We start from the raw sequence: 25,002 nt of genomic DNA on the forward strand, positions 1-25,002 counted from the left end.
GGCCCATTGGTTCCAAGTACTTGAAGATGCATGGAACAGAGCTCCCCCAGGGGAGCTCAGCTTAGATCATCTCTCCCACAGACCTGACAGTGAGCCCCGCTGAGGTCAGCAGAACTACCTCATGTTATTGCTCAGGCCAACCCACAAATATGACAGAATAAATCATTACTGTTCTAAGTCAAGGACTCTGGAGTGGTTTGTTGCACAGCATTATTATGGCAATAGCTGACTGATGGGTGTACTTCTGTTTGGCTTGGTGGTATTCTTGATTATTCCAGAATGATAGAGAGGCCTGACCAGCTCAACAAACCATGGATGTGAGAGTAATTCTTGGAGCCCAGCAGCCTTACCCAGATACTGTTCTAACGTGACAAGATAATACTCCATTTCAAGTAAGATCAATGTAACTTAATCAGCTTACAACAACCACGTGCCAGGTCCCTATTTGTTTTCCTAAACTGAGAGACTGTTATCAAAGAGCTTTAGCGAAAGTGCTAAGCTCTGCTAAAAAGTTTTCCCCAGGTGTTTGCTCGAGGCCCTCCTAACAGACATTCTACAGAGATAACCAGGGAAGAACAGGGCTGCTCTTCAGTTGAACTACATTACAAATATTTGGGGCTTTAGGACAAGAGGGACCATCATCAAACTCACCTTTAAGATCCAGCAGGAGCTCCTGCCACAGTAGGGACGCCCTATAGAACTACTTTGAATAAAGCTTTCCTAAGTCCTGACCTGGGGGTTCTTGAGACTAGAACTGGGGATTCTTGAGACTAGAATAGACTCAATGATTCCCTCAGGATTATACCAACACAGCACAAACTCCCACAAGGCTTCTACCAAAAGATGCTCTCTCCAATTTCCAAAGTCTTTACATACAAACCTTCTCAATGGAAAACGTGTAAGCCCTTAAAATTTGCCTACTATGTGCTTGATGATCTGACAGAAGCATGGTGATGCGTGTTTAGCCTATCAACAGCCTCGTTATGGCAGAGCTGGGGTCCAGAAGGGGGAAGGAGCCACTGCCACTCAGCCAGACATCCTTCCCCAGCCCTGGCCTGGCTTCCGCTCCTGCCTCCCGGCTCACAAGCCTGGAAGGACGACTGTGTGGCCAGTGGGGAGAAGTATGGCCAGACGTGGACTGTGAAGTAGGAATGAACCAGGTCCTTATTTAGCCGTCTCATCCTCTGTCTGCTCTCCCGCCTCTCAGTCTGCCGCTCTGCTATTCTGAATCCAGAGTGCTGATTCACTTGCTTAACTCTGGTGCAAGTTCAGAATGGCTGTCAAAATTTGATCATCTGTAACAGCAAAAAAGTCAGTGAAGCACAGAGACCAGACAGCTGGGCTTTTAAAGAGCCCCTGTTTTGACACCCTCGTCCGCTCCCCAACCTCTCATTGCCTTTACTGGCTCAGCCTTGCTATAATGTGCACCAAGCTGGGTATGAAGAGGTCTAGCTTAGAGTGAAGGCTCCCAACGTAAAAGGTTAAATCACCCTACATCTATGGAAAACACTCCATTATCACTGCATTTTTTATTAAAGATGCTTCCCTACTGTGCACAGAGAGCTATTTGCCCCGGTATCGTATAAATATTTGATGCTGGTCTTTTGGCAAAAGGCCACCTTAACATTCCAAGCTTATGATTTACAAGAAGGATGTGGGAAAAGGAGATGAGTCCAATTATTCTAAGAGGTGAATTCTGGGGGGCCACCGCTCTTCCCCTGCAGCCTCTGGGACCTAGCAAGCTAAACCTCAGGCTTACCCTCGTGGTGTTCCCCAGAGTTCAGTTAGAAAATGTGCACATGCTGACAACTGTTATGTAGTCTGGTTTTGCAGGATGAAATGAAAAGTCACCATTCTCCTATTAATAAGCTAGACTGGACTACTGGGTAGCCAGCCTAACAGATTTCCTAGGGTCCCTGAGAGCCCCCATTCTACGTCAGAGGCTGCTCACGGCCCCATCTTGGTGCCAGCAATGAAACGTGCCAACGGCATAACCGTAACTGTGCCTGCTGTCACATGGACCTGTAACCCCCACCATAAATGTAATCGCTGGTCATGCAACCCCAGGTCATGGTACCATGCTGCTCACCAACAACTATACCATGCCTAACTGGCTGACATTATGAAAAGAGTGAGCAGGCCTACTGCCTTCCATTTCCTGAGCTCTCATGGCTGCTCTTGGCCTGCCTTTGATCCTGCATTCCAACTTTTAAGTGGTGAGTGCTCTAGAGGATGTATCCCCCCTCTTTAGTTATAGCAAGGTGAGCCAGCAAGTGCAGAACAATTTAACCAACCAGACGGGGAAGGAACACTCTGATTCAGTACTTGCTGGTCCTGAGATGTAAGATCAGGCACGGCTGACTCCTCAAAAATTTTCCCCCAATCTGCAAGGCTACTCATTCCCTCTTAGTGGGTGAGTGGACAGAGGTCACAGGAGTTCATTCATGTGTTCATGTCCAAATGAAATATAAGGGCCAGACTAGCTCTAAACTGTGGTTGATTTGGTTCCGAAACCTACACCCTTTCAAACACGAACAGAGATGCGTTGAACTACCGAGCTGAGCTACCACGCTGTGCCAGGCGCTGGGGCTCCAGCTGGGCGTGGCATCCCCAGCCCTGGTCCCTAGTCTTGCAGAGTTACCTGACTACTACACCCTACTCCAGCCGTGGTGTTTTGGGTGGCATCTTAGTGGGGTCACAGGGAGATTGGCCTTAGGGCTTCCGTTTGGGGTTAAAACTGTACAGACGCCATGCCTTCCTCTAAGGGGCAAAAAATAAAAATAAAAATATACTTGGAAGTGGATCAGGTATGTGTATACCAACACAAGGGATAACATACAACAGTGAGGAGAAAAATGATCTGCAATTACATGTAAAAATGTGGATGAGTGTCACAAATGCAATGAGTCAAAGAAGCCAAACACAAGGAGGGCATTCATTCACGTGTTCCATTCATATAAAGTTTACAACTCATCTCTGGCATTTCAAGGTGTGACTATGGTTATTCTTGGGGGATAGGGACTATAAGGGTGCTTTTAGGGGGCGGGTATATTCTATGTCTTAATCTGGTGCTGGTTACGTGGATATGCTCGCTCACCTTGTGGAAATTACTGGGTTCTATCTTTATAGTGTGCATAGTTTTCTGTATGTGTGTGATACAGGAATAAAAAGTTCATTTGAAGATGCGCTATGGGTACGAGGGAAAATGCATGTAAGGTATATGGGAGCTCCACCCCCCACATTAGTTAAGTGCTCCTCTAAAACACAAGCCATGCCTGTAATCGGAAGGCCAAACATTCCCGGAGATGGCGGCGTTCCAAGGAAGTGGCTGCTGGAAGCACCTGGAACTGCCTCATCTCCTTTCCTTTCCGTTCTGCCTACACCTAGTTCTTTAGGCCCCCGGGCTCCTGTGATGCGCACCCTAACACCAGCTTCTCCTCTCATCTCCATTGGCATTATCAAACATCACCCGGAAGCTTTTATCGATCGCCTTCTGTATACGGTGTGTGGTGCCCCGACACTGGGGTGCTGAGGAGGATAGGATACAGAACCCACCCGAGGGCTTGTAAGTACGTCTGTGTAAGACATGTATCTCGGTGTGTGTTTTCTTTGAAACAGGTACTTTTTTACATGTGTATTTTGCAAATATAAAGTAATGTAGGTTATGCTAGGCATCAAGAAAGATGCCAAAAGACCAAATGCCATTTGGATTTAGATGTGGCTGGGGCATCAGGGACGGTCTCAGGGAAGAAAATCTTTCAAAAGGACAGCAATGGAGAGACATCTAGGTATACTGTGTCTCCCGGTGAGGTGCAGCGGGTAAAACTCAGCATCATCTGGAATGTGCTGCTGTCACAGCGCTTAATTTAGGAAGGCCTTAGAACTAAACTCCAGTTTGCCAGATATAGAAGGTAAAGAATTAGGTGGATGACATCACAAGGCAGCAACCTGACACGTAATGCAGGACATTCTGCAGGGTGAGAGGCTGGCTTTATTTCAAGCAGTGAGGGTCATCAAGAAAGGACTCTTCTATATCAAAGAGAAGTGAGGCCATGGTCACCGTATGCAGCGCATGCTAGTGGACTGGATTCTGGTTTGAATCACCTGCTACAAAGGACATGTTGGAAACAACTGAAAACATCTGAATGTTGGGTGGATAAGGATGACTGCCAGAGATATAAGGACTGAGGGGGAGGGTTAGGAGAGGGTGAGGGCGGCCAGTGATCACAGCAGGGGACTCTGTCGGCCTGGAGGCCCTTGGCAAAAAAGCAGGCTCCTGGGTGGGTCTTCAAATGGTGGGCGCCCAGCTCCACCTTGACCTTCCCCTTGGGGACACCCACTCGATTCCTCATCAACAGCAGAAGGATTCCCCTCCCCACCTCTCCTACCCTCTGGAAGCAGAGATTCGGGCCTCTGTCTGACAGGGCGGTGTTTCTGTGTGCCTGTCCGCCTGGCTGTCTGACCCACCCCTACACTCATTCCCACTGGGGACTGGGACCAGGTCCTGCTGCTACCCTAAAGGCGACTGGAGCTCTCCTCCCTTCCCAAGGGCCACCCAAGCCCTCCCTGGGAGGCTAGATCTCTTGCCAACATGGTCACCTCTTTTATCCTCTCCTCATGTCTTTTTTCCTTCCTTCACCCTACTTTCTTCATACTACTTCCTTGCCACTTACTAAACTTTGCAATGCCTTAACCACTCTGTGCCTTAGTTTCCATAGCTGTGTCATAGGGATAACAATAGTTTCTGCTTCCCTGAGTTATGGGGATTAAATGAGTTCCTATGTTTGAACTGCTTAGATGAGGACCAGCACAGAGTAATTGCTAGGTGTCCATTAGCATCATTATGTTTCCCCTTTGTCTGTGTTTTGGCTTACCAGGCCCCAAGGGCATAGTCTACCCAGCCCAAGATACCTGGTCCTTCTAAGGCTTCGTAACTGATCCCAGGAAAGGAGTCCTAGACTCAGCAAAGGTCCAAATTTAAGGACTGTTCAAGTTTTTCCATGTCCTAAGGGGTAAAGGCTTGAAAACAGAAGCTAGAGTCCTAACTGAATAATTCAGGCTAAGACATCACCCTGTTTATGGGACAAAGTTCTCATGAGTTTTATGACTCTGTGGAAAATATTTCAGAGTACAAATATCCATTTAAGAATCAAGACTGGTGTTTTTCCAGATGGCAAACAGCTTAAAGATGTGCTTCCAACTCTGCCAGGTTTACTGTAAGGACACTAATTACCTTATTAGAAATAGGTTCCTTTTTAGAATTATGACCCACTTGTCTTTTTTTTTTTAATTCTGGGAAAAGAGCATATGTGTATTTTATCCCTGGCCCACGGAAACCTTGGCCTCTTCCAGAGCAGAAACACCCTAACCCACTGAGCATGGCTCCTAAGTCACATCCCCCTCCCATCAGAAACATACAGGGTGAAATTACATTTGAATTTTGAGTGGGTTTAAATAAATATTGTTCTGAGAATTTTGCAGCCATTCTCCGAGACCAAGCCGGGCAGCTGCTGGGGAGCTGTAGACAGGCCACAGGCTTGGGGCTCAACTTCCAGCTGCACTTGCCAGGGGAAATTTCATGTTCTGTCTTCCAGGCAGAACGGCTGGATTTCATGCGGCTAAAGCCAAGGGAGGATATAACAGCATTTCAAACTCCCAAGTCAAATCTGAAGAAAAAAAACTCCTATGAATTATCTGTGTTTCTGGACTTGAGGTCAGAGAACAGGGAAGGAGAAGGGAGTAGGGAGCCGTCTTGGTTGCCAAAGCCATAATGGCCCAAAAGATGATAAACGGCATCGTGAACTTTCGAGCTGTCCTCAGCTTGCCCCAGACATGCTGGGCAGCAGGACCAGAGAAAATTTCCCTTTTGACACCCGAGTTCTCCAAAGCGGGACTGTCTGTGTAGCTGCTGTCTTCAGTGAGTCACTGAATATCTTTAAGATGTTAGTACAACTAACCATCAGTTTCCCAGGGAAAAATGTAGAAGAACCAATGGCCTCAGAGAGCCTCTACAGGCCTGAGGGGAGATAAAAGGAGTCACTGGCACCACCCAAGATGGGTGATGGGGTGTCCCTGCAGGAGGCCAAGGGGCTCCTCCCTGACTTCCCTTAAGGCCAGTGAATCAGGGCTGTAAACATCTGCCCCAAGTAGAGGCCAGTGGTGTTTTATGGTGCATCTCAAAACAGACTGTGATATTCTCTGGCTTCCAGGACCTTCACAAGCACCCAGGGAAGGCCTTCACCTACAGAGGAATGCTACCAACCTTGCCACCAGAGGACCACTTTGGCTTTTCATTAGTTGCCTTAATGAAATGTATACTCTAGAATCGCACTCATACGCAACTAGCCGCTAAGCACATAAAGTAACTTACCCTGCATTCATGTGCTTTGAAGTGGTCAATAGCCACATGTAGCTGTGGCTACCATATGGGACAGCACAGATATGGAACGTTCCCATCATCACAGAAAATTCTGCTGGATCATGATACTTGACAGGTATTCTTAATGAGCCTGCCACGTTTCTTATATCATTTATCCATTCCACAAATGGTTCTTGCCCCTTATACTTACAATGCTTGCTGCTATTGTATTAATATGTTAACATGAGATATTGACATGTAGATAAGAATAAGGGACTCACATCCAAAATTAAAACCTGTCTGTGCTGTACGATGTTGCAAGGCTTCCGATGATTTAAAGCGTGTACCTTCAGAATTAAGACTAATGTCTCTTTCACAGATGTTTGCTGGCATTTCAAGAATTGCAAATAAGGTAGACTCCAAACCTCTGTTACTGACTCTGCTAATTCTTGGAGAGAAAACTGCTCTACAACCAAGACACGGTGCTATCAATGCCCCCTGCCAGCCTTTGCTGGGATCAACACATTTGGTGTTAGGCTTCACTTAGGAATCCTGCTGATGGGCAGCCCTCAGGATCCTTACCTGCTAGGATGTTGGCCCCACTCCCCAAAGGGCCTCCCAGCTCTGATGCACCCTAGTGACTCAACTTGCCGTTGTATTCACCCTAAACTCCTTCTTTGCCTGACACCCTTCCCCACTGTGGGCACATATTCTCTGCTTTAGAAGAGTGGCCATCAATCAAAGCACTCCATGCAGCCTCCCCCAGAAAGAGATCATTACTGAGGAGGGGGTACCGGGTGCCATTAGACAAAGAGACAGTGTGTTTTTCTAGAGTTTACAGAAACAAAGCAGTTTGATTCACTTCTCAGGGGTTAATCCTGGGTGCTGCTACTGCTACTTCCAAGGCAATAGTGTTCACAAACAATTTGCACTTGAGCAGGGGGTGCTTGAGGCATGACCCCAGGGGGCAATTAACAAATGCAAGATCATCTTTTTAAAAACCTTTAAAAGCAACGTGGATTGAGGCCACCACGAAAAACAAAGAATCACTTCCATTTCTCTGTCATTTCAGAAGATACCTGGCCGATTCCTAGGGAGGTTCGGGGAGCACGGGGGTGGATTTTGTGTGAATTAGAAATCAAATGCAGCAAATTTATCAGCTGCGGGGCTATCTGAATGGGGCAGGCACTGAAGACGGGCTAGGAGGAAAAGAGAAGCAGAGTTGGTGAGGGCCGCCCAAGGTTTGTAACTTCCATACCATTGACCATGCCAAGGTAGAAGACGGCATTCACCAGCATGCCTCCTTTCCGGAAGTGGTCACTCATGTGCTCCAACCAGTTGGCATCCAAACCGCTCACCGTCTGGCCGTTCTTAGAGACCCGGAGAGGAATGCTGACAGGATAGTATTGGCGGCACTTCTGATGACTCTTCGGTTTGTTGAAAAGGGCGAGGATCTCCATTTCTGTTGGGATTTGTAAAGCAGGTGGGAGAGAAGAGGTCAAACAGTGATAAAAACCTGCCTCCTTGGGTCTAGTAGGGAATCTCTTAGGAGCCTGGAGAAACGTTCTCAAAGGTAAACTCTCTGTTAGGTTGCACCTTTGCCGAATAATAAAACCTGATTCCAACTGTACGTTAGGGAGCCTTGAAAATGACATGTACGTCAAAGACTGAGCTTCCGGTGGGTACGTGGGTTTTGAATCTGGCATAGGAGGATGAACAACTGTTATCTGGGATCAGTTTGTACAGTCAGGTGTTTGTGAAGACATTGGGGACATTTCAAGAAACGCATACATAGGTGTTTTGGGGGAAAACAAGTGGATGTATTTGGGTGAGAGTTGGTCCTTTAAAAAAAGGTGAAGAGACAGAGGCACATAAGACTAAAAATACTGCTCTAATTCCAGGAACCCTGTACACCCCTGAACTCACTATTTATAAACTGCAGCGGTGTTTCCTGGGGCCGAAACCATAATATTTAATCAAGTACATAAAAAACACACCATTGATATGTAAAAATAAATATGTTCCCGTAAATGGGGGTTCTTGCCTGGAGTGGTAGGTAGATGGCCCTGGGAGTGGGGCTCTGAGCTTTTCCTTCCTTCATTTATAGCTCAGTTCTTCAAAAATCAATACTCACTACCAGCCGGCAGCTGCCCCACACCGGCCGTACGTGCTGCTGGCCACGAGCGAGCAGTATCAGCCTCGAGGAATACCTGGAATTTCAATCTAAGTCTTGAAGGTCTATTTTTGTGTTATTCATGTAGTCAAGCAATCAGAGTTTACCCAGCCTAAAATGCTTTGCTCACACAGTCTAGTCAGTAGTATGCTTTGGTTTCCAAAAATATCTACTGGAATAATAAGAAAATCCCCACCCTTCTTTCAAAGAAACATTTTAAAAGTCGTAAACAATGGCTGACAGCGAAAAGGACAAAGCACACTCATGCTCCCTGCAGGAGAGACCTGGCCTCGACCTACCTTCTGGGATGCGGTCTCCCGCCATATTTCAGTATCTCACTATTCTGTAGTATCCAAACACTTAGCTGCATTATTATTTTAAGCACAATCGCTTTCCTTTATTTAAGTAAATGAATTTAAAAGGGACCGTTTGCTTCATGACCATCAGGGAAGCAACTACCGGTCTCTATATACAGAAGGAATGATGAGGCACATTAACACCAAATATGTCCATTCACACAACAGCTAAAATTATCCCAATAGGTATTGTGTTCCGGGCAAAGGAAGTCTTTTACAGCTCCATCTGAGCAAACATCAGCCAAGATCCCTCGGGAACAATGCCAGGCCATGACCCTTTGTCACCAGCAAGAGTTAAGCTAGCGGGGGGACCATTTCAGGGTCTCCATTGTATAGAACCAATTAGGAAAGAGAGGTGCCCATCTTTAAAAGTGGCCACCTGGATTTTAAGCAACCGAATCTGGCCTATTTATGATCCCCACTCCCAATTACATTTCGCAGTCCACTTGCCTGACTCAGGAAGCCACCTCTAGCCAGTAAATGTTTTCACACAAGAAATTAGGCCTTGGTGTACGGAGGTGGTAATCACTGGACTATATTCATGACTTTGAAATACACACTTGAGGAATGGAGTCATGCAAAGAAATGGTGGGGAAATCAAGCAACAGATTGGCGCTAAGGGGGACAGGATGTGAACTAAAGAATCAGGCCTTCTCCACTGCTTAGGTGCTAGGGGTTCAAATAAAAGCCACAGCTACTAAAGACAAGAGGATAAGCAATGCTTTAGTGAGTCCCTGACTTTATTCGGATTTCTTCCAAAGCAAACCCTGTATGTTTTGAATGCCAGTAGTTTATTTGGGACACGATCCCAGGAAACAGAGTGAGGGAGGAGGGGTAGGAAATAGGGAAGAGAGGAAAGCCAGTGAAGGGTGCCTTAATGAGTGGGTTACTGCTGTAGCAAATGGGGCTCAGTTAACAGGGCCCCCTGAGACCCTGTACAGAACACACCTCAGATTGCCTTCCCAAGAGGCAAGGAAGCCTGGGCATTTATCCTCAGGAACTGAAGGCCACTCCTGAGGTACGAATTCCCTGGGTGTGTCTGGCCTGCAGGGGCACATTCTCGTTCTAGAGAACGCTTGCAGGCAGAGGCTAGGACAGCCGTCCTCAGGTGACCCCAGCGTGGGCCAGAGCACCAATCACCACAGTCTGCTCTGGTCAAGCACAAACATATAGAGATTAAAAAGAAAAAGAAACCACAGCCCCTACAGGGGAGAGGTGAGTGGAGAATCTGACCACGGCCAAAGTCCAAAAACACATGACAACACTTCATCACCCACAAGGATTCCCCACTCAGACGGCAAGACAGAAACACAACTTTCCCAAATGCGTAATGAAACAGAAAAAGGGGAAGACCAAAAGGGGAAGTGGAGGCTGCTGGACGGGAAGGGAAGGCAGAGCCTGCCAGACAAGGTAGACAGCACGGGGCTGACCGTGTCCCAGCTCTCCCATCGGGATCCTCCCCAGGGAAGAGGGCCGAAGCCAGAGACAGAAATAAATTTGTCCGGAAGGGAAGGAAATGCTGCTGGACTCAGGAGCCTCCAAAGCATGAGCAGCGATGAAATATTGGGAGAAATCTGATTTCAGATGTGTAACCCTTCAGTTAACTCCCCTCTCCCGCTGGATCCTTGGCCACAATCCTCTCACTACTCACATGGAAACTGGTCAACAGAACTGTCCCCAAATAATGCCCTTTGGTGTTTTAATATTCTGATTCTCCGGCACACATCATCACATGGGCAGGCACCGAGGGTTCCAAAAAGAAGTCCCAAGTTTGTTTAAATTTACTCAGCTGCTAGGTGACTCTGCCATGACCCCAGCTGGAAGATTTTTCCAGACATGGGACAGAAAGTCCCAAAGGAGGGGGGAAAGCATTGTTTCTGAGAACGTTCTGAGAACAGCTAAAGAATTGGTCTGGCAGAGTGTCCGAGGAGCATCAGGACTGTCTTGACTTGGATTTTTATTTGTCTTCTTGTCTTTCTCTTTCTCCCTCACACAAGGGGGGCTTGCCTCGTGCTATTTAGATCCCCCATGTGCAGAAAAGTCCCTGTAATAATGATAGGGGATACATACACATTTGCCGGATTGACTTGAACCTGACAAGTGCAACAAGCTAGGGAAAGAGGAGGGGCATGGGACCTCCTGGGCGCTTCCAGCCTGACAGCCAGGCCTGCCACTGTCTTGCTAAGCTCCTCAGGAGCAGGAAGGAAAGAAGGAAGATGCCAGTTCTGAAGCCCACGCCAGGCAGTGGGGATTTAGGCACGGGGTGGAAGTCTGCAGTCTGTCTGCAAGTGAGGCCCCAGAGACCCTGTGATTGGCAGGGAGCAGGCAAGCTGGTTGGGTCCTGGTGTTCTAAGAGACCTCCAGGCTGCAGGGAAGAGAGAGTCCAGTGCCTGTTTAAAGCACGGGGCTCCAAGGGTTAGAGTGGGTGGAGGAGGAAGCTGGCGAGTTGCCTGGGTGGGAAGAAACATGTGGGAGTCAGACTTGACCTGGTAGCTGGACTAAGAGGGGGCTAAGGTCTGCTGAGGTCACAGGCAGGGAGGCGGGGGTGCTCAGACGGAAGGTTTGCACTGGAAAGCAGGGCTGTGGGCTCTGTGGTGGGACAAGAGGGCAGAAGGGCCTGGAGCTCATCCAGATTCCTGATCTGAGAGAAACTGCTTCAGACTTCTGTCAGGCATGGGTAGGATAAGCAGGGCCCCTCTGGGCCTGGGTGCGGCCCGTTTGTGTGGACAAAGCAGTGGAACCGCAGCATACACAGCATTCCACGGGAAGCCCCTGGCAAGGGCAGCGGTAGCCACGGGCACTTTAGCCTCCACCATCTGATGCGACTCTCCCAGCCTACACAAGGGACAGCAAGGGTTCTGTGCCCAGAAACCTTGAGTGGACCCCCACCCCCCGACATCACAAGCTGGAAAGTGGCAAAGCCAAGAGTCTTTCCAACCCCAGACCTTGGGCTGTTTCCAAATCTAACAAGAGGCTAATTTCATCAGTACACAGAAAGCAGGAGCCACTGAGCACGGGTCGGAGCTCACTAGCTATTTGTTAATGGACTGAGTGAAAGGCCAAGAAGATGGTGGCAGGTGGCAGATCTGGGAGGAGGCAGAACCACAGGCTAGAACCATCCTGGGGGCACAAGGAGGGGAGGGGAGGGCACTGGCTCAGTGTGGGATGGGGGCTGGCTACACACCAGAAAGGCCAGACTCAGTGGGACACCACCTCTCCCTCCCCACACAGTGAGCTGGCTGCACAGGGAGGCCTACTGAATAAAAACTCCTCAGCCGAGAAATACAGTTGAGGTCACTGGCTGAGGTTTCTGGCTGGCATTTCTAAGCATTTTAAGTGGCTAGGCATAGGATAGGAAGGAGAGCACTTGGAAGATGCTCGATTATTATCTCAGGGATGGTGAGAACAATCTGAATTTGTGTGGACCTTCCTGGCCTCCTTGTTTCTCTGACTGAAGATGATGCAACAGAGATGCTGAGCGAAGGACAGACAGGAATGCTGCCAGCCAGGAGAGAAGTGACAGGTAGACATGTGGGGATGCCTTCCTAACCTTTCCCTGCACTGGCCTTCCCCACCTGGACTGATGTTTACAGATGAAGAAAGCATGCTCCCTATCAACAGAAATGCATCACAAGGGGCCATTCGTGCTCCTCTGAGTACAGCTACAGGGGGTGCTGTGTGTTCACCATAAGGCGGGGGCAAGCGTGGGAATGGCAGTGTCTAGAAGTGAGGCCCCGGGCTGTCCCTGCACCCGCTCGGGAGATCTCTGCGTGCATGAAAATTCTCCAGGACCAGGAAAGAAAAGTCAGTGATCAGGAAGAGAACCCCAAGATTGGTCTCCAGAGGGACCTGCGTGGGCAAGTGGAGCAGAACCTCTGGACCAGAGCAGCCGTTCAAGAGCCCACGGGGACGGGGAGGGTGGCCTGCCGCATGTCTGGATGGTGAATTTGCTGGTGAGCCTTATGGGAGCCCTTGCAGCCTAGACCTGCTCCCCTAGGCCTCCTATAAAGGAAATAAATTAAACGAGGGGAAGGAGGGGGAAAGAGGGAGACTCCCTCTGGGTTTTTTTTAATTGTCTTGCTGTGATTGCCTATTTAAGCCCACCTGGCAGAAAGAGGCGTGAAAACACTTCACCCTCCTTAGGGGGCACTGAGAGAAAGGCAAGCTGAAAGCTGAGCAAGCAGCAAGGAGGGCAAGCTGGGGGGACGCGGGCCACAGGGTGAGGGTGGAAGGAAATGGTAAGACTTCTCAGGAAAGAGACTGACAAGAGAGGCTGGGGTCAGGTGAAGGCCATGACCAATGCTGACAGGGCTTCTGCACGTCCCGCCTTTGGGGAGGCTGGGTGCTCAAGCTAAGAGATAAAGTTTCACTATGTGACGGCATAGATGGTGACTTTCCTTATCTACAAGATGGGCTTCATAATAGCGTCCACCACCGTAAAGCTATTGTGAGGCGCCATCAAAATGGCCCATCGGGGGCGCCTGGGTGGCTCAGTGGGTTAAGCCGCTGCCTTCGGCTCAGGTCATGATCTCAGGGTCCTGGGATCGAGTCCCGCATCGGGCTCTCTGCTCAGCAGGGAGTCTGCTTCCTCCTCTCTCTCTCTGCCTGCCTCTCTGCCTACTTGTAATCTCTCTCTGTCAAATAAATAAATAAAATCTTTAAAAAAAAAAAAAATGGCCCATCGGAAGAACTTAGACTGGTTCAGCCAGAGCTGCCACCATCATGACTGTCGTCTGCCCATCCCCCACGAGGCCATGGATGTGTACCAGTAACACCTGTATGTTCGTGAACTGATGAAGCAAGTCCAAGGGCTCATTCATGCCACACAACAAGGAATAAAGGATAGCAACAAGCTGCCAAAATTTCAGAGACCTGTGGCCTCCTGAGTAGATAGATAAGGCCCACTCGTGTGTAGACAACAGACAGCCATCTGGCCACTGAGTGAGATTAAAGTGTGTACTTCTTGGCCTCCAAGGCCCAAAATTCCATCCACTATTGGGCTGACCACCTCCAGACATACATTAACCTATCATTCTTCAGCAGGATCTGGTCTGCTAGTAGAGAACAGAGTCTTGAAGAAACGAGACACAGGCCAAGACACCGCCTGTGTTGAAGGGCTCTGTGAGTTCAGCAACTGAGGAGAGTCTGCCTAAGGGAGGCAAACAGCCCCAGGGGAACATGTGGGAAATGGTCCTAGTACAATTCTTCCCAGTGAATTTTCCCTTGGGTCAACCACAGAGGGCAGGAAGTCCAGAAGCAGGCTCAGAGAAAGGTCGATTCTGGAGCAGGAAAGATCAGAAAAGTCCCAGTGAATTTTCCCTTGGGTCAACCACAGAGGGCAGGAAGTCCAGAAGCAGGCTCAGAGAAAGGTCGATTCTGGAGCAGGAAAGATCAGAAAAGTCCCGAGGGGTATTTCAATATTGACGCCCTCCTTTCTCCAAGCCAGGGCTCCCTGCAGAGGCAGAGGTCCGTGGGTGGGGCTACTGAGCCTGCGTGCCAGTGGTAACAGTTCACACTTAAGAGTCAAACAGTGCCTTAAATGTCTCCCTCACTTAACCTTTCAACAAGAAACTATTGTTCTGTCTCTATTCTCCAGGGTAAGAAACTGAGGCAAAGGAGGGTAACTTGCCCAAGACTGCCTAAGGAGAAGATGGCAAATGGAATGAATGTAAGCAGAGTCTAGACTCTCAAAGATCATTTATTGTTTATTTGAGAGAGAGAGAGAGAGAGAGAACACGAGTACCAGCAGGGGGTAGAGTCAGAAGAAGAAGGAAGGGAGCCCAAAATGGGGCTCAATCTCAGGACCCTGGGATCACGACCTGAGCTGAAGGCAGACACTTAACCCAGTAAGCCACCCAGGCGTCCCCAGAGTCTAAGTTCTTAACCCAGTGCTACCTGCCTCTTAATGACTCCTACTCTTTTCTCCTGGAGGGACTATGCCTGGCCTGAGCCCTCACCCTTGCGTGCTCCTCCAAGGAGGACTATCTTCTTTCTGGGGATTCAGACCAACACATCTAGCCCAACACCAGTAGAAGATGGTTTCTGGAACAAGATTTAGACATTCATCAGGAGACAGGCCCGAGTCTCAGCTACTCTGGAGGAAGAAGTCTACCTCAAACTGTGTAAAATGTTTCATAAACGATAAGCCCCACTTTAGTACATATTTAAGAAGCATCTGGACCTTGATTAAACAACTATCACAATATATCCCAGAATGGAGGCAGTGCCAATCTCCCCCTCTAAACCAACTTTGTAAATAAGCCCAGAATGAACCATCCCACAATTTCCTTTTCAAGAAGTACTGACCTAACATAATAAAATAAACTGTTCCACCTTCATTCCTACTCTCAAAGCATAAACTGTTCCTCATCATTAGTAAGAAGCTAATTTCAGGCCACCTGGGTGGCTCAGTCAGTTAAGCATCCAACTCTTAATCTCAGCTTAGGTCATAAACTCAGGGTCGTGGGATCAAGCCCTTGGTCAGGCTCTGTTCTCAGCAAGGGATCTGCTTGTCCCTCTCCCTCTACTCTTTTCCCTGCTCTCTGTCTCTGTCTCTCTCTCTCAAACAAATAAGTAAATAAGAGGCTAAGTTCAAGACTCAGTAAATGAATAATGACATTAACCAGGAAGGTTAAGGCTAAGGACAAAGGCCTCCTAAGGCCTGGGGATCTCCTGGGAGTCTTGTTACTTGTGCACCTTGTAAAGGCTGGAGGAGTCCACGAAGCTCCTACGAGTGCCTGGCTCTCAGGAAATGGCTGGAAATGGCTGGATGCTAGATTTTCTGGAGAAAGAAGAAAGGGAATGACAGGGAAATGGAGAGAAACTTCACTCACCATAAACTGAAGGCCTTACTGTGAACCTTACTGGTGTATGAGAGTATCACACAGGAGAGACCGCGCAGAGAGGCATGAAGGGATGGTGGTTAAGGCCGCTGGGCTCACAAACCAGCTCTGCCAGTTTCCAGCCTGGGTGAAGATGTACTCTCCCAGCCTCAGTTTACTCAGCTGTACCATGGACAAGGAAACCACAGCAGCCCACATCTCAGTGATATAGAGAGAACTAGGAGATCAGGCATGTGAGGTGCTTACTGGGGCAGGGCCTGGTGTACAGGAGGTACCACTAACCGCTGGTCACTATCATTGTTGTTATGCTGTTATCTGAAATGGCCACGCTAACGTGCACGCTCTAACGGCCGCTACAACATAAGAGGGTTCACACATCGGTGGTCTCTCCGTGGCAGTATTCCCTCCCCAGTGCAGGCCTTTCAACTAGACACCCTCCCTGAAACCTGGTATTTTACAGCTGAGTGAGCTGAATCACCAGTTCCTTGCCTAATTCGTCCTCCAAACTGGCTCTCTGGATTTCTCTCTCTGGGTGGACATTCAAAACGAACAGACCGAAAGCGGAGCATCGATTCTGCACGGGTGCCCTGCACATGAACACTTCCTGTGCGAGGAGTGGGGTCGTCTAAGGGCAGTGCAAGAGCGTGGGGATAAAATCCTTCAAGTCCTAGAATCCACTTCAGATGTGACATATTGGAGCCACCGCAAGTCAATTTCATGTAGTCCTGCTCTCCCAGAAGTCATACGTCTGTAAGCCACCAGTCAGGAGGCACAGAAAAATCCAGATTCTCCTGCGATGGACTGCTGTCTGTATACTCTCATCCCATTTCTTTTTCCTAAAATGCCACGGGGATTACTGGAAAGCTGTTAGGCTGTCTGTAAGTGGGTCAAAAGTCCCTGTGTTGACATACTTACTTCCCGAGAGTGGCTCCTCATGCACTTCCAACAGGTCACCGTCTGGCCCATCCAGAGTCTTGCTCACCCCATGTGGGGACAGTTCTGCACCGTCCCCTTCTCCAGAGGGCGAGGTGGGTTGCTCGGCAATGGGCGTCTCCCCTCCAGGGCCCTTGCCTGGCTCCTGGCCGCTGTCTGTCCCCGCTGGAAGCCCGGGGTTCTCGCCCTCCCTGCACCTGCCCGGCTCTTTCTCTGCAGCTCTGGTGTCCGCTGGGGGGCTGCTGCCTGCTGACTTCGCAGGGCAACCATACTGAGGTATGACACCCACGAATTTCAGGCCTTGACTGGCAGCTTCTTGGACCTGCGAGGCAAACAAAATGAAAGGGCCTGGGTGAATGGAATGTTCTATCAAAGGTGGGCCGTGTGCAGCATCCAAAACACCTCACTGAAGGCATCTGTGGCTGTTTCAGTCTCGGCCATGAAATCTCTCAAGGTGGCAGATGTCCCTATGGCAGCGGCCACACCCTAAGCCTGGTCCCACTGGGGACAGACGGCATGGGGCTTGCGCTTTTTAACTATGAAACATGTGGCTAGACAGGGCTGAGAGTCCCCTTCTTTGAAATACTACATTAGTCTCCTGTTGGTTATTTTTTTTTTCTAAGAGGCTGCAAGAAGGTTCTAAAGGATGAGTTGGAACAAAGGGTTTGAAAGAGGAAGTTCATTTTGGTAAGAGTTTGTTTTTTTCGTTTTTTTTTTTTTTTTCTGATGAATCACCTACTTCCTGCCAATCAGGCTACTGTGTAATCCAGTAGGTCTATATAGCCATATACTAACTACCAGATGACATTTTATGACCCAAAGAGCTTCCTCTTTTCAACAATGGTTTTGGCAGAGAAGGGCGGAGGTGGGGAAAATCACCACCGCGTGAAAGCTGATGTGCACGCTCCCCACAGCGGGGAAATCTGACTGACACCTGCTCCGCGGTGCTCTCCGCCTCTGCCAAAGGCACCCAAAAACACCCAAAAAAGCAACCTGCAGGTGTTGCTTGGGCAGACTGATACTGATGAGTCTCCAAGCCATGGTGCACACCATCTAGTCCCGGTCACAGGGAACTTGCTTCTCACTTCCTGAGCCCCCAAGATGGGGGGGGGGCGGTTAATGGCCACGCAGAGTACCAAGGCACTTTAACTCTTCACTCCCTGACAAATACCCCTGGCAGCTGAATTTAATAATCACAGGGGAAAGAAAAATGGAAAAGAGTAGCCAAATAAAATCAAGCAAGAGCCATTCCAAACTAGGAAATCAGCTTTAGGGGACTTTCTGGGCAAGGATGCTCAGGTCACTTTACAACTAAATCAGGAAGTGAAGACCCCAGAGTTGTATAAGTCTTAGTCACCAGCCCTTGAGTGGATGACCTCAGAAAATCTTGAGGCTTCTGCAGGGATCATCCACCATCATTTGAGAATTAGTAAGAAATGCCAGCATGGCGCTACTCTCTCTAAGAGATAACCAAGCAGCGGCAGGCCTCCTTGGATGAACCACCCTAACTTACAGCCAAAGGTCATTTTAGTTCAGTACTGTATATTCTGGAAAGCAATCTAGAGCAGTTACAAATGTACAGTCCAGTCTTTCTATAAAATCTAGCCTGTGCTAGAAATAATGACAACAATAGGAGAAATTACCATCTAGTGCAGACCTCCTATGTCCCAGGCACTGTTCTAGGCATTTTCCATAAACTGTCCTGGCATTTTCCATAAATTGTCCTGTTTAATCCTTCAAAGACCATTACAAAAAAGAAACTTTCCATGAAACAAACCATTTTTCATTCTAAAAATTCATTTCTCGCCCATTAATCTGTGATGCCCCCCTACTTTTAGATATTGTTTTGGAAAGCTTCTGAAAGAAGACACAGGTAATGAAAGTTTTCAAAAGAGAAGGGGGAAGATAATTACTGTCTAAGAACCTTAGGTTAAGGGAAGCTGCTGGCTACAAAGCCTAGCTCTGAGCTTCCTGGCAACATAAGCAAAGCAATGGATCTTACATATCTCAAATGAGGAAACGTGCCAGGTCCACAAGAGAGATGCATAATTGGAAGTAAGGAACAGAGAACTTTGTTGTAGGACTCCTATAGCACCATGGTGTAAAATGTGTCTTCCTCAGTTCTACAGAAGACGAAGAGACATTTTTCTTACATCACTTATGTACTGTTAACCCTTGCTAGCTGGCTAGGACAGGAGGCTACAGCACAGGGGTGAAGCTAAAGCGATGTGGTCCAGGTAGCCATGGACAGCTGCATGCGGGCATGTGTCAGAGCTGGGGACCCTGGCCATGTTAGCAGTGACACTTCCCATTCCCACTGCAGGGGATGGAGGTGGCTTTTTTCTGACCTTAATTTTCTAAATCTGTTAACTATTTCACACATGACTTGCCTATACTTCTTCGGAAGGGGTTTGGAAACAGGTTTTTTACAGTTTTGAACACGTGATGCAAATTCTCAAGGCACTAAACCTGTAGTAAAAGTAAACGAAACCTAACGGTCACAAATTGTCACATGTGAGAAAATACTATTAATAATTTCCAGATGTAGCTCCTAGCAGAAGGACCGTGAGCCATCTCCCTCCAGGCTGCAGACCTCTGTTTCAGCTATCAGTCCCCTACACTCCAGCGTGGCTCACTCCTTCACCAACTGCAAATCCGAGCCTCTCCATTCACTGCGGCGCTGCAGGAACAGGGACCCTGTGGGCACACTTGCACCCAACCCCTCCCGCGGGTGTCCCACACACAGACAAGACACCTCTGACTGCTGAAGTATTCTGAAAAGCTGGTCCCACTGAGGGCTCGACCATAGGCCAGACTCAGCCTGAGTCATGGGGTTTGAAGGGTAAAAAGGCCTGGCTTGGAGCTCGAGGTGTGAGACTCTGGAACCAGAGTTACACAACTTTCTAGGCCTCAGTTTTCTCACCCATAAAATGCAGGGGACCTAGGGGAATCATACTCTTTTGCAGTTGCTCTGAAGATTAGATATTCCATATGGCAGGTGTGTGGAAGGAGAGGCACAGAGAAGGTACTCCTAACTGTCACTGTTGCTCTACCCTCGCTCCTTATAGGTCCCAAGTTTCTGTGACCCTGCCAAGATGGCTGATAGTCACCCAGAGTAAGGAGCCGAGGACTCTGGACACAGGCCATTATCCCAGTCCTCTCCTTCCTTACTGGGACTTGAAATTAGAGAGGCTTTTGCATTAACCGGACATGAGCCCTTCTCCCACAATTAAGACAACCCTCATCTTTGGAGCTACTTACTGTACTTCAAACTTATCCTCTATGCCAGGGGTTCCCAAAGTGGGGTCCCTTATCAGTAGCACCAGCATCACCTGGGAACTTGTTAGAAATGTAAATACTCAGGCCTCGCTGGCTCAGAAACCATGAATCAAAACCTCCGTCAGATTTGGTTCCCAAATAGGTTCTGCCTAGCACCTTATATTTCTGGATCATGATAGAATCACGACATGAGGGTAGGGCCCAGAGACTTGTGTTTTATCAAGGCTTCCAGTAATTCCAGTGTACCCCAAATTTGAGAATCACTGTTCTAGAATATATATGTCACATAGGCAGAGCTTTGTGCATGGCTTTGTCCCTGGTGCTAGAATGATGTCTGATGTAGAGTAAGTATCCAGGCAATGAATTACTGAATACAATAAATAGTGAGTGAATAAGTATGTCTCCATTCCCAGAATGAGCTCAGTGAAGGTGGGGATGCAGACTGATGAATTTTTCAGTTCCAGAATTCAACACACTGTATTAAGTTCCTACACTGACCCAGACTAACATTGTACTTAGTTGCTGGGTTTAACAAAATAGGAATCCCAGCTCTCAAGAAGATTCAGCTAATTATTGTAAATAGATTTTAAAAACAATTATAATAGCAAGACACAAAAATGCTTATTTTATAATGTGATGTTAAAAAAATCAAGATTCTAAACCTTATAGATATAGTATGATGACAGCTATGTAATGTTTCTATTAGTGTGTAATTTTTCAAACTTTTTCTAATGAGTATGCATATTACTTTTACAACTGAAAAAAATAAATACTCCACAAATTTCTCATACAGAATGATAATATAGTAACGGATATACAGGCATAAATATGACAGTGATTATTTCTACCTAAAGGGGAGGCTGAAAAGTTTCTGACAGCTCAGGGCTGTAACAAATGAAATAATGTAATACTATAGGAAGAGGTGAGGGGTTTGAGAGAATTGGAGTGTGTATGCCTCACTTTACACATTCAAATTCGATAGGCAAAACCTATTTAGGGATTCAATCTGCAGGAGGTTTTGAAGGATGAATAGGAGTTCACAAGATGGGTGAAGGAAAGGGAGAATGGCAATGCAGATAAAGAGAAAGAAGGCTTATCATGGGCAAAACTAGATGGTCTGAAACAGCCTGATATATTGAAGTAACTTCGATACATGAACATTTCTGGATCATGACCAGAGAAGCCAGGAGTTGGGGGCAAGGGCTGGAAATCAGAAGGGCCATATCGTGGATGTCATTGAATGCCATGCCAGCAAAGGCTGTGGCTTCACCCTACAGGCCAGCATATTCTCCAACTTTCCCACTGTAGTAACTCCAAGAGCAGAGAATGGAGGTCTGAGGGCAAAGCATGGGATTTCTTTGAATGCTTGTCTTTTATCTTAAACACTAATGAGAATTTTGTATCCTGCCCCACAGTACTGTACACTATCAAAACTTTTAAAAAGATGCCAAAGTTAAATGCCTCCCTCCCACCTCCAACCCAAGCATTCCAGAGAAACTTGTGTCCTAAGAATATGAAACATCTTTGTGCATAAATCTTTGCAGCTCTGCTTACTTCCTTTGGGTGGATTCCTGGAAGAGGAATTAATGGGTCAAGGGATATTAACTTTTCAAAGGCTTGATACAGGCTGCCAAATTGTTTACCCGAAGGGGGGAGTAGTCCTTTTTAACCAGAGGAACCGCATTTAGATTTTATAAAGATCAATATTTGGCTAGACCGTAAGGGCTTCTAACTCTAGTACAGCACTTTTTTTCTCTTAAAGTCATTTGACTATATTTGTTAAACGGATCCTTTCTTTCTCATTCACTCCGTTATTCATTTGTTCATTCACAGCCTTTACTGAGCAAATCTCCTGAGCGTACTAATAGGGGGCACCAGCTGTCATTTGTAGGGCTTCACCCTCAGCCACCTGGTCTCCTCACTCTGTACTCCCCCTGGTGACCTTCCCTACTCACTTGGGTTTAGTCACTAGTCACATGTTAATTATTCCCAAATTCGGACTCCCCAGCTGTGACTTTCTCCTCTGGTGTTCACACCTACACGACCGATGATCACAGCTGCCGGCTCCACCACTGGAGACACAGGCGTCTTCCTGAGCTCTTGCCTTTCTCCAACTCTGTCTGCTCACTATAGCCTGCCAGATCTATCCCCCCCCCCCCATCATTTCTGGAACCCCTCCCCATTCTCCATACACCTAAAATCAATTTATTTCAGGTCTCATTCTCTGCTGCTGGGCACTGCCATTTCTCCAAGCCATACCAGGTCCTCATGAGCATGGAGTCGAATTAGTATGGAAGATCAAATCACGAACACCCAGGTCATCTTGTTACGGAATTCCCTGCAGACAGGCACACACACGCCTAAAAATTTCTCTAATGACTGTGATTATTAAGACAATAACTGTCAACATCGTATAATTTTTCCACAAAGAACATTAACGTGCATGATCTTAGGCCCCAAATAAAACCTTACAGAAGAGGAAACAGGCTTTGGGACAGTGCTGTGACTGGCCAAACTACTAATCACAGGCCAAGTCCAGATTGAGCTCAGTATCCTAAATCCACTCCAATGCTCCTTCAATGGTACCACTCTTTCTACTGGATGTAATCTAGCCTGTGCCAAGATGCTCAGTTTGATACCAGTTTAAACTGAAATATACTTGCGCCCACCTTCTTATTTCTGCTACATTTAAGAACCACGAAACCCCCAACACTTAGAGGAGTAACACTGCTGGTTTAGACAGCAAAAATGAAGTAAGACCATTTTCAACCAACCAATCCAAGACTTCACTCAACTGTTCTGTATTGAGTAAGCACAAATTTGATAGTAACTCTATTTTCCCAACTTAAAATCAGAGATTATGATGTGAAAAAAATATTTTTTCTTTTTAAAAAATTTATTTCTATGAAAAGTCTCAACTTGTTATAAAAAATAAGAGCTTCTTTGGTTATGCATATATTTTTTAAAGATGTATTTATTTGAGAGAGAGAGATCATGAGCTGGGGGGCACAGCAGAAGGCAGAAGGAGAAGGAGACTCCCGCTGAGCAGGGAGCCCGATGTGGAGCTGGATTCCAGGACTCCGAGATCATAACCTGAGCCGAGGCAGCCGCTTAACCGACTGAGCCACAGAGATACCCCGGTTATACATTTAAAGAATCACTTTCATGAAAAATAACAACATGACCTTGGAATAGTCCCAGAAAATCAAAGATGTATTGTCTGTTACTCTGCTTTCAAAATCAATACCCGCTGCTAAAGGTAAGTTCAAATATACACCGCTTTTCCCTACTTTCTGAAGGTCGTGTGTTCCAGTGAAAGCTTCTGTTGGTTGCAATGACAAAAGGCGAAGAAACAATTACCATTAATTTCTATGGAAAAAAATTTGAGCAGTCCCAGACCCAAAAAGTAACCTCTCCTAAGCTTTTCTGATACCTTAGGACACATTTTGCTGACAGAGGCACAAAACAGATGGAGATAAAGCACAGACGCTCACAGACACAGCTCAAAGTTATGGAGGCTGGAGGCTGAGATACAGAGTGGAGCTCCTGGGGAAGGAGACTGGTGGGCTCACTGTTGCTGTTTGGGGAGCACGTTGCCTCTATGATGGCTTATGGCAAAACAAATGGATGCTATTTTTGCTTTTTGTCTTTTTTTCACAAAAGCAAAAATCCTTATTGTTTTCTTCCACTTGGTGAAAACAGGGACTAAAGTTGGTTTTTGCAAAAGAGAAGTGGCATAACGTGAATGCTCAAAAAGTGGGGGATACCTGCACTCTGTCTAGTGTGTGCTTGTGTTTTAGAGGACATGTATCAGTCAGGGGGAAGCCAGTTACAGAGACATGGAACATGGGCTGGATTCTGTAGCAATGGAAGCTATCTGTAACCTGGAGAAAGGAGCAGAAAAGGGTCCGGCTGACCAGTCAAGAGAATCAGGAGGGCCCACAGGCCATACTAGATAGCACATGTGAAGGGCCGGAGTCTGTCAGAGATGACCTTACCAGAATCTAGCCAAAAGGGTGCTGAGGTTAATTCTATGTGTCATATGGCTAAGCTATGGTGATCAATTGTTTGATCAACACTAGTCTGGATGCTTCTGTAGAGATATTTTAAAGATGTGATTAACATCTTAACTCACTTTGAGTAAAGCAGATTGCCCTCCATAATGTGGATGGGCCTCACTCAATCAGTGGGAGGCCTTAAAAACAAAGATTGAGATTTTCCCAAAAGAAATTCTACTTGTCGACAACAGCCTAGAAAATCTGCCTGAGTTTACAACCTTCAGACTCAAGACTACAGCATCACTCTTACCTGAGCCTCGAGCTGGCCAGACAGTCTTGCAGCTTTAGGACTTGCCAGTTCCCACAGTCCTTAAAAACTAATCAATTTTAGTCTCAGTATCTCTCTCTCCAGATAGATCAATCACTAGATAGATAATCCCACTAGGTCTGTTTCTCCAGAGAATTCCGACTAATACAGGAGGAAGAGGAGGAAAGAGAGCGAGGGATGTAAGGTAGCACAGGTCAGGCTGATAAAGGTCTCTGAATCTAAACCTGACTTGGTGGGAAATGAAGAGATAGATGGCCAGGAGTTCCCAAAAGGCAGGGAGAGAGATTGTGTCCCACCCAGAAACAAGATCATTAGGACTTAATCTAGTATTGATTCAAGGTCCCAGGGGAGAGGCTGAAGCATGGCAAGGAGGTTACTAGTGGTCCCTATTGTCCAGATAAAGGAAATAGCCCCACCCATTTTGAGATGGGAGAAGGTACATTCCTAACTGGTAGAGTTAAATTCTACAAATTATAGGCAGTTTCTAACTCTATGATGAATTTGATGGAATTCTCACAAGACATTAGCTCATTAGTGCTGGAATTAGAACCTCACAGACTTTTAACAGATAACAGAGCTGTGCCCTCCAATATGGTAGCTATTAGCCAGGTGTGACTATTTAAATTTAAATTAATTCAAATAAAATTAAATGAAAAGTTCAGTTACCAGGCACACTAGCCACATTTCAAGTGTTCAACAGCCACTTGTGGCTAGTGAGCATATTATTGGACAGTG

At 47.1% G+C, this 25,002-nt stretch overlaps 1 protein-coding gene across 2 annotated transcripts in view; it reads right to left on the reverse strand.

Annotated features, from left to right (window-relative positions):
• Window positions 1–25,002, reverse strand: part of RFTN1 (raftlin, lipid raft linker 1) — a 192,786-nt gene that overhangs the window by 41,654 nt on the left and 126,130 nt on the right. For both annotated transcript variants that reach the window (XM_045088943.1, XM_045088942.1), the window contains exons 5-6: window positions 16,645–16,984; window positions 7,617–7,820 (exon numbers count right to left, since the gene is read on the reverse strand). In XM_045088943.1, the coding sequence (XP_044944878.1) occupies window positions 7,617–7,820; window positions 16,645–16,984 (544 nt within the window). The remainder of the gene's footprint in view (window positions 1–7,616; window positions 7,821–16,644; window positions 16,985–25,002) is intronic.

This window comes from Mustela putorius, unplaced genomic scaffold, assembly GCF_011764305.1.
Source record: "Mustela putorius furo isolate JIRA1106 unplaced genomic scaffold, ASM1176430v1.1 tig00003834_pilon_pilon_pilon, whole genome shotgun sequence".
NCBI lineage: Eukaryota > Metazoa > Chordata > Mammalia > Carnivora > Mustelidae > Mustela > Mustela putorius.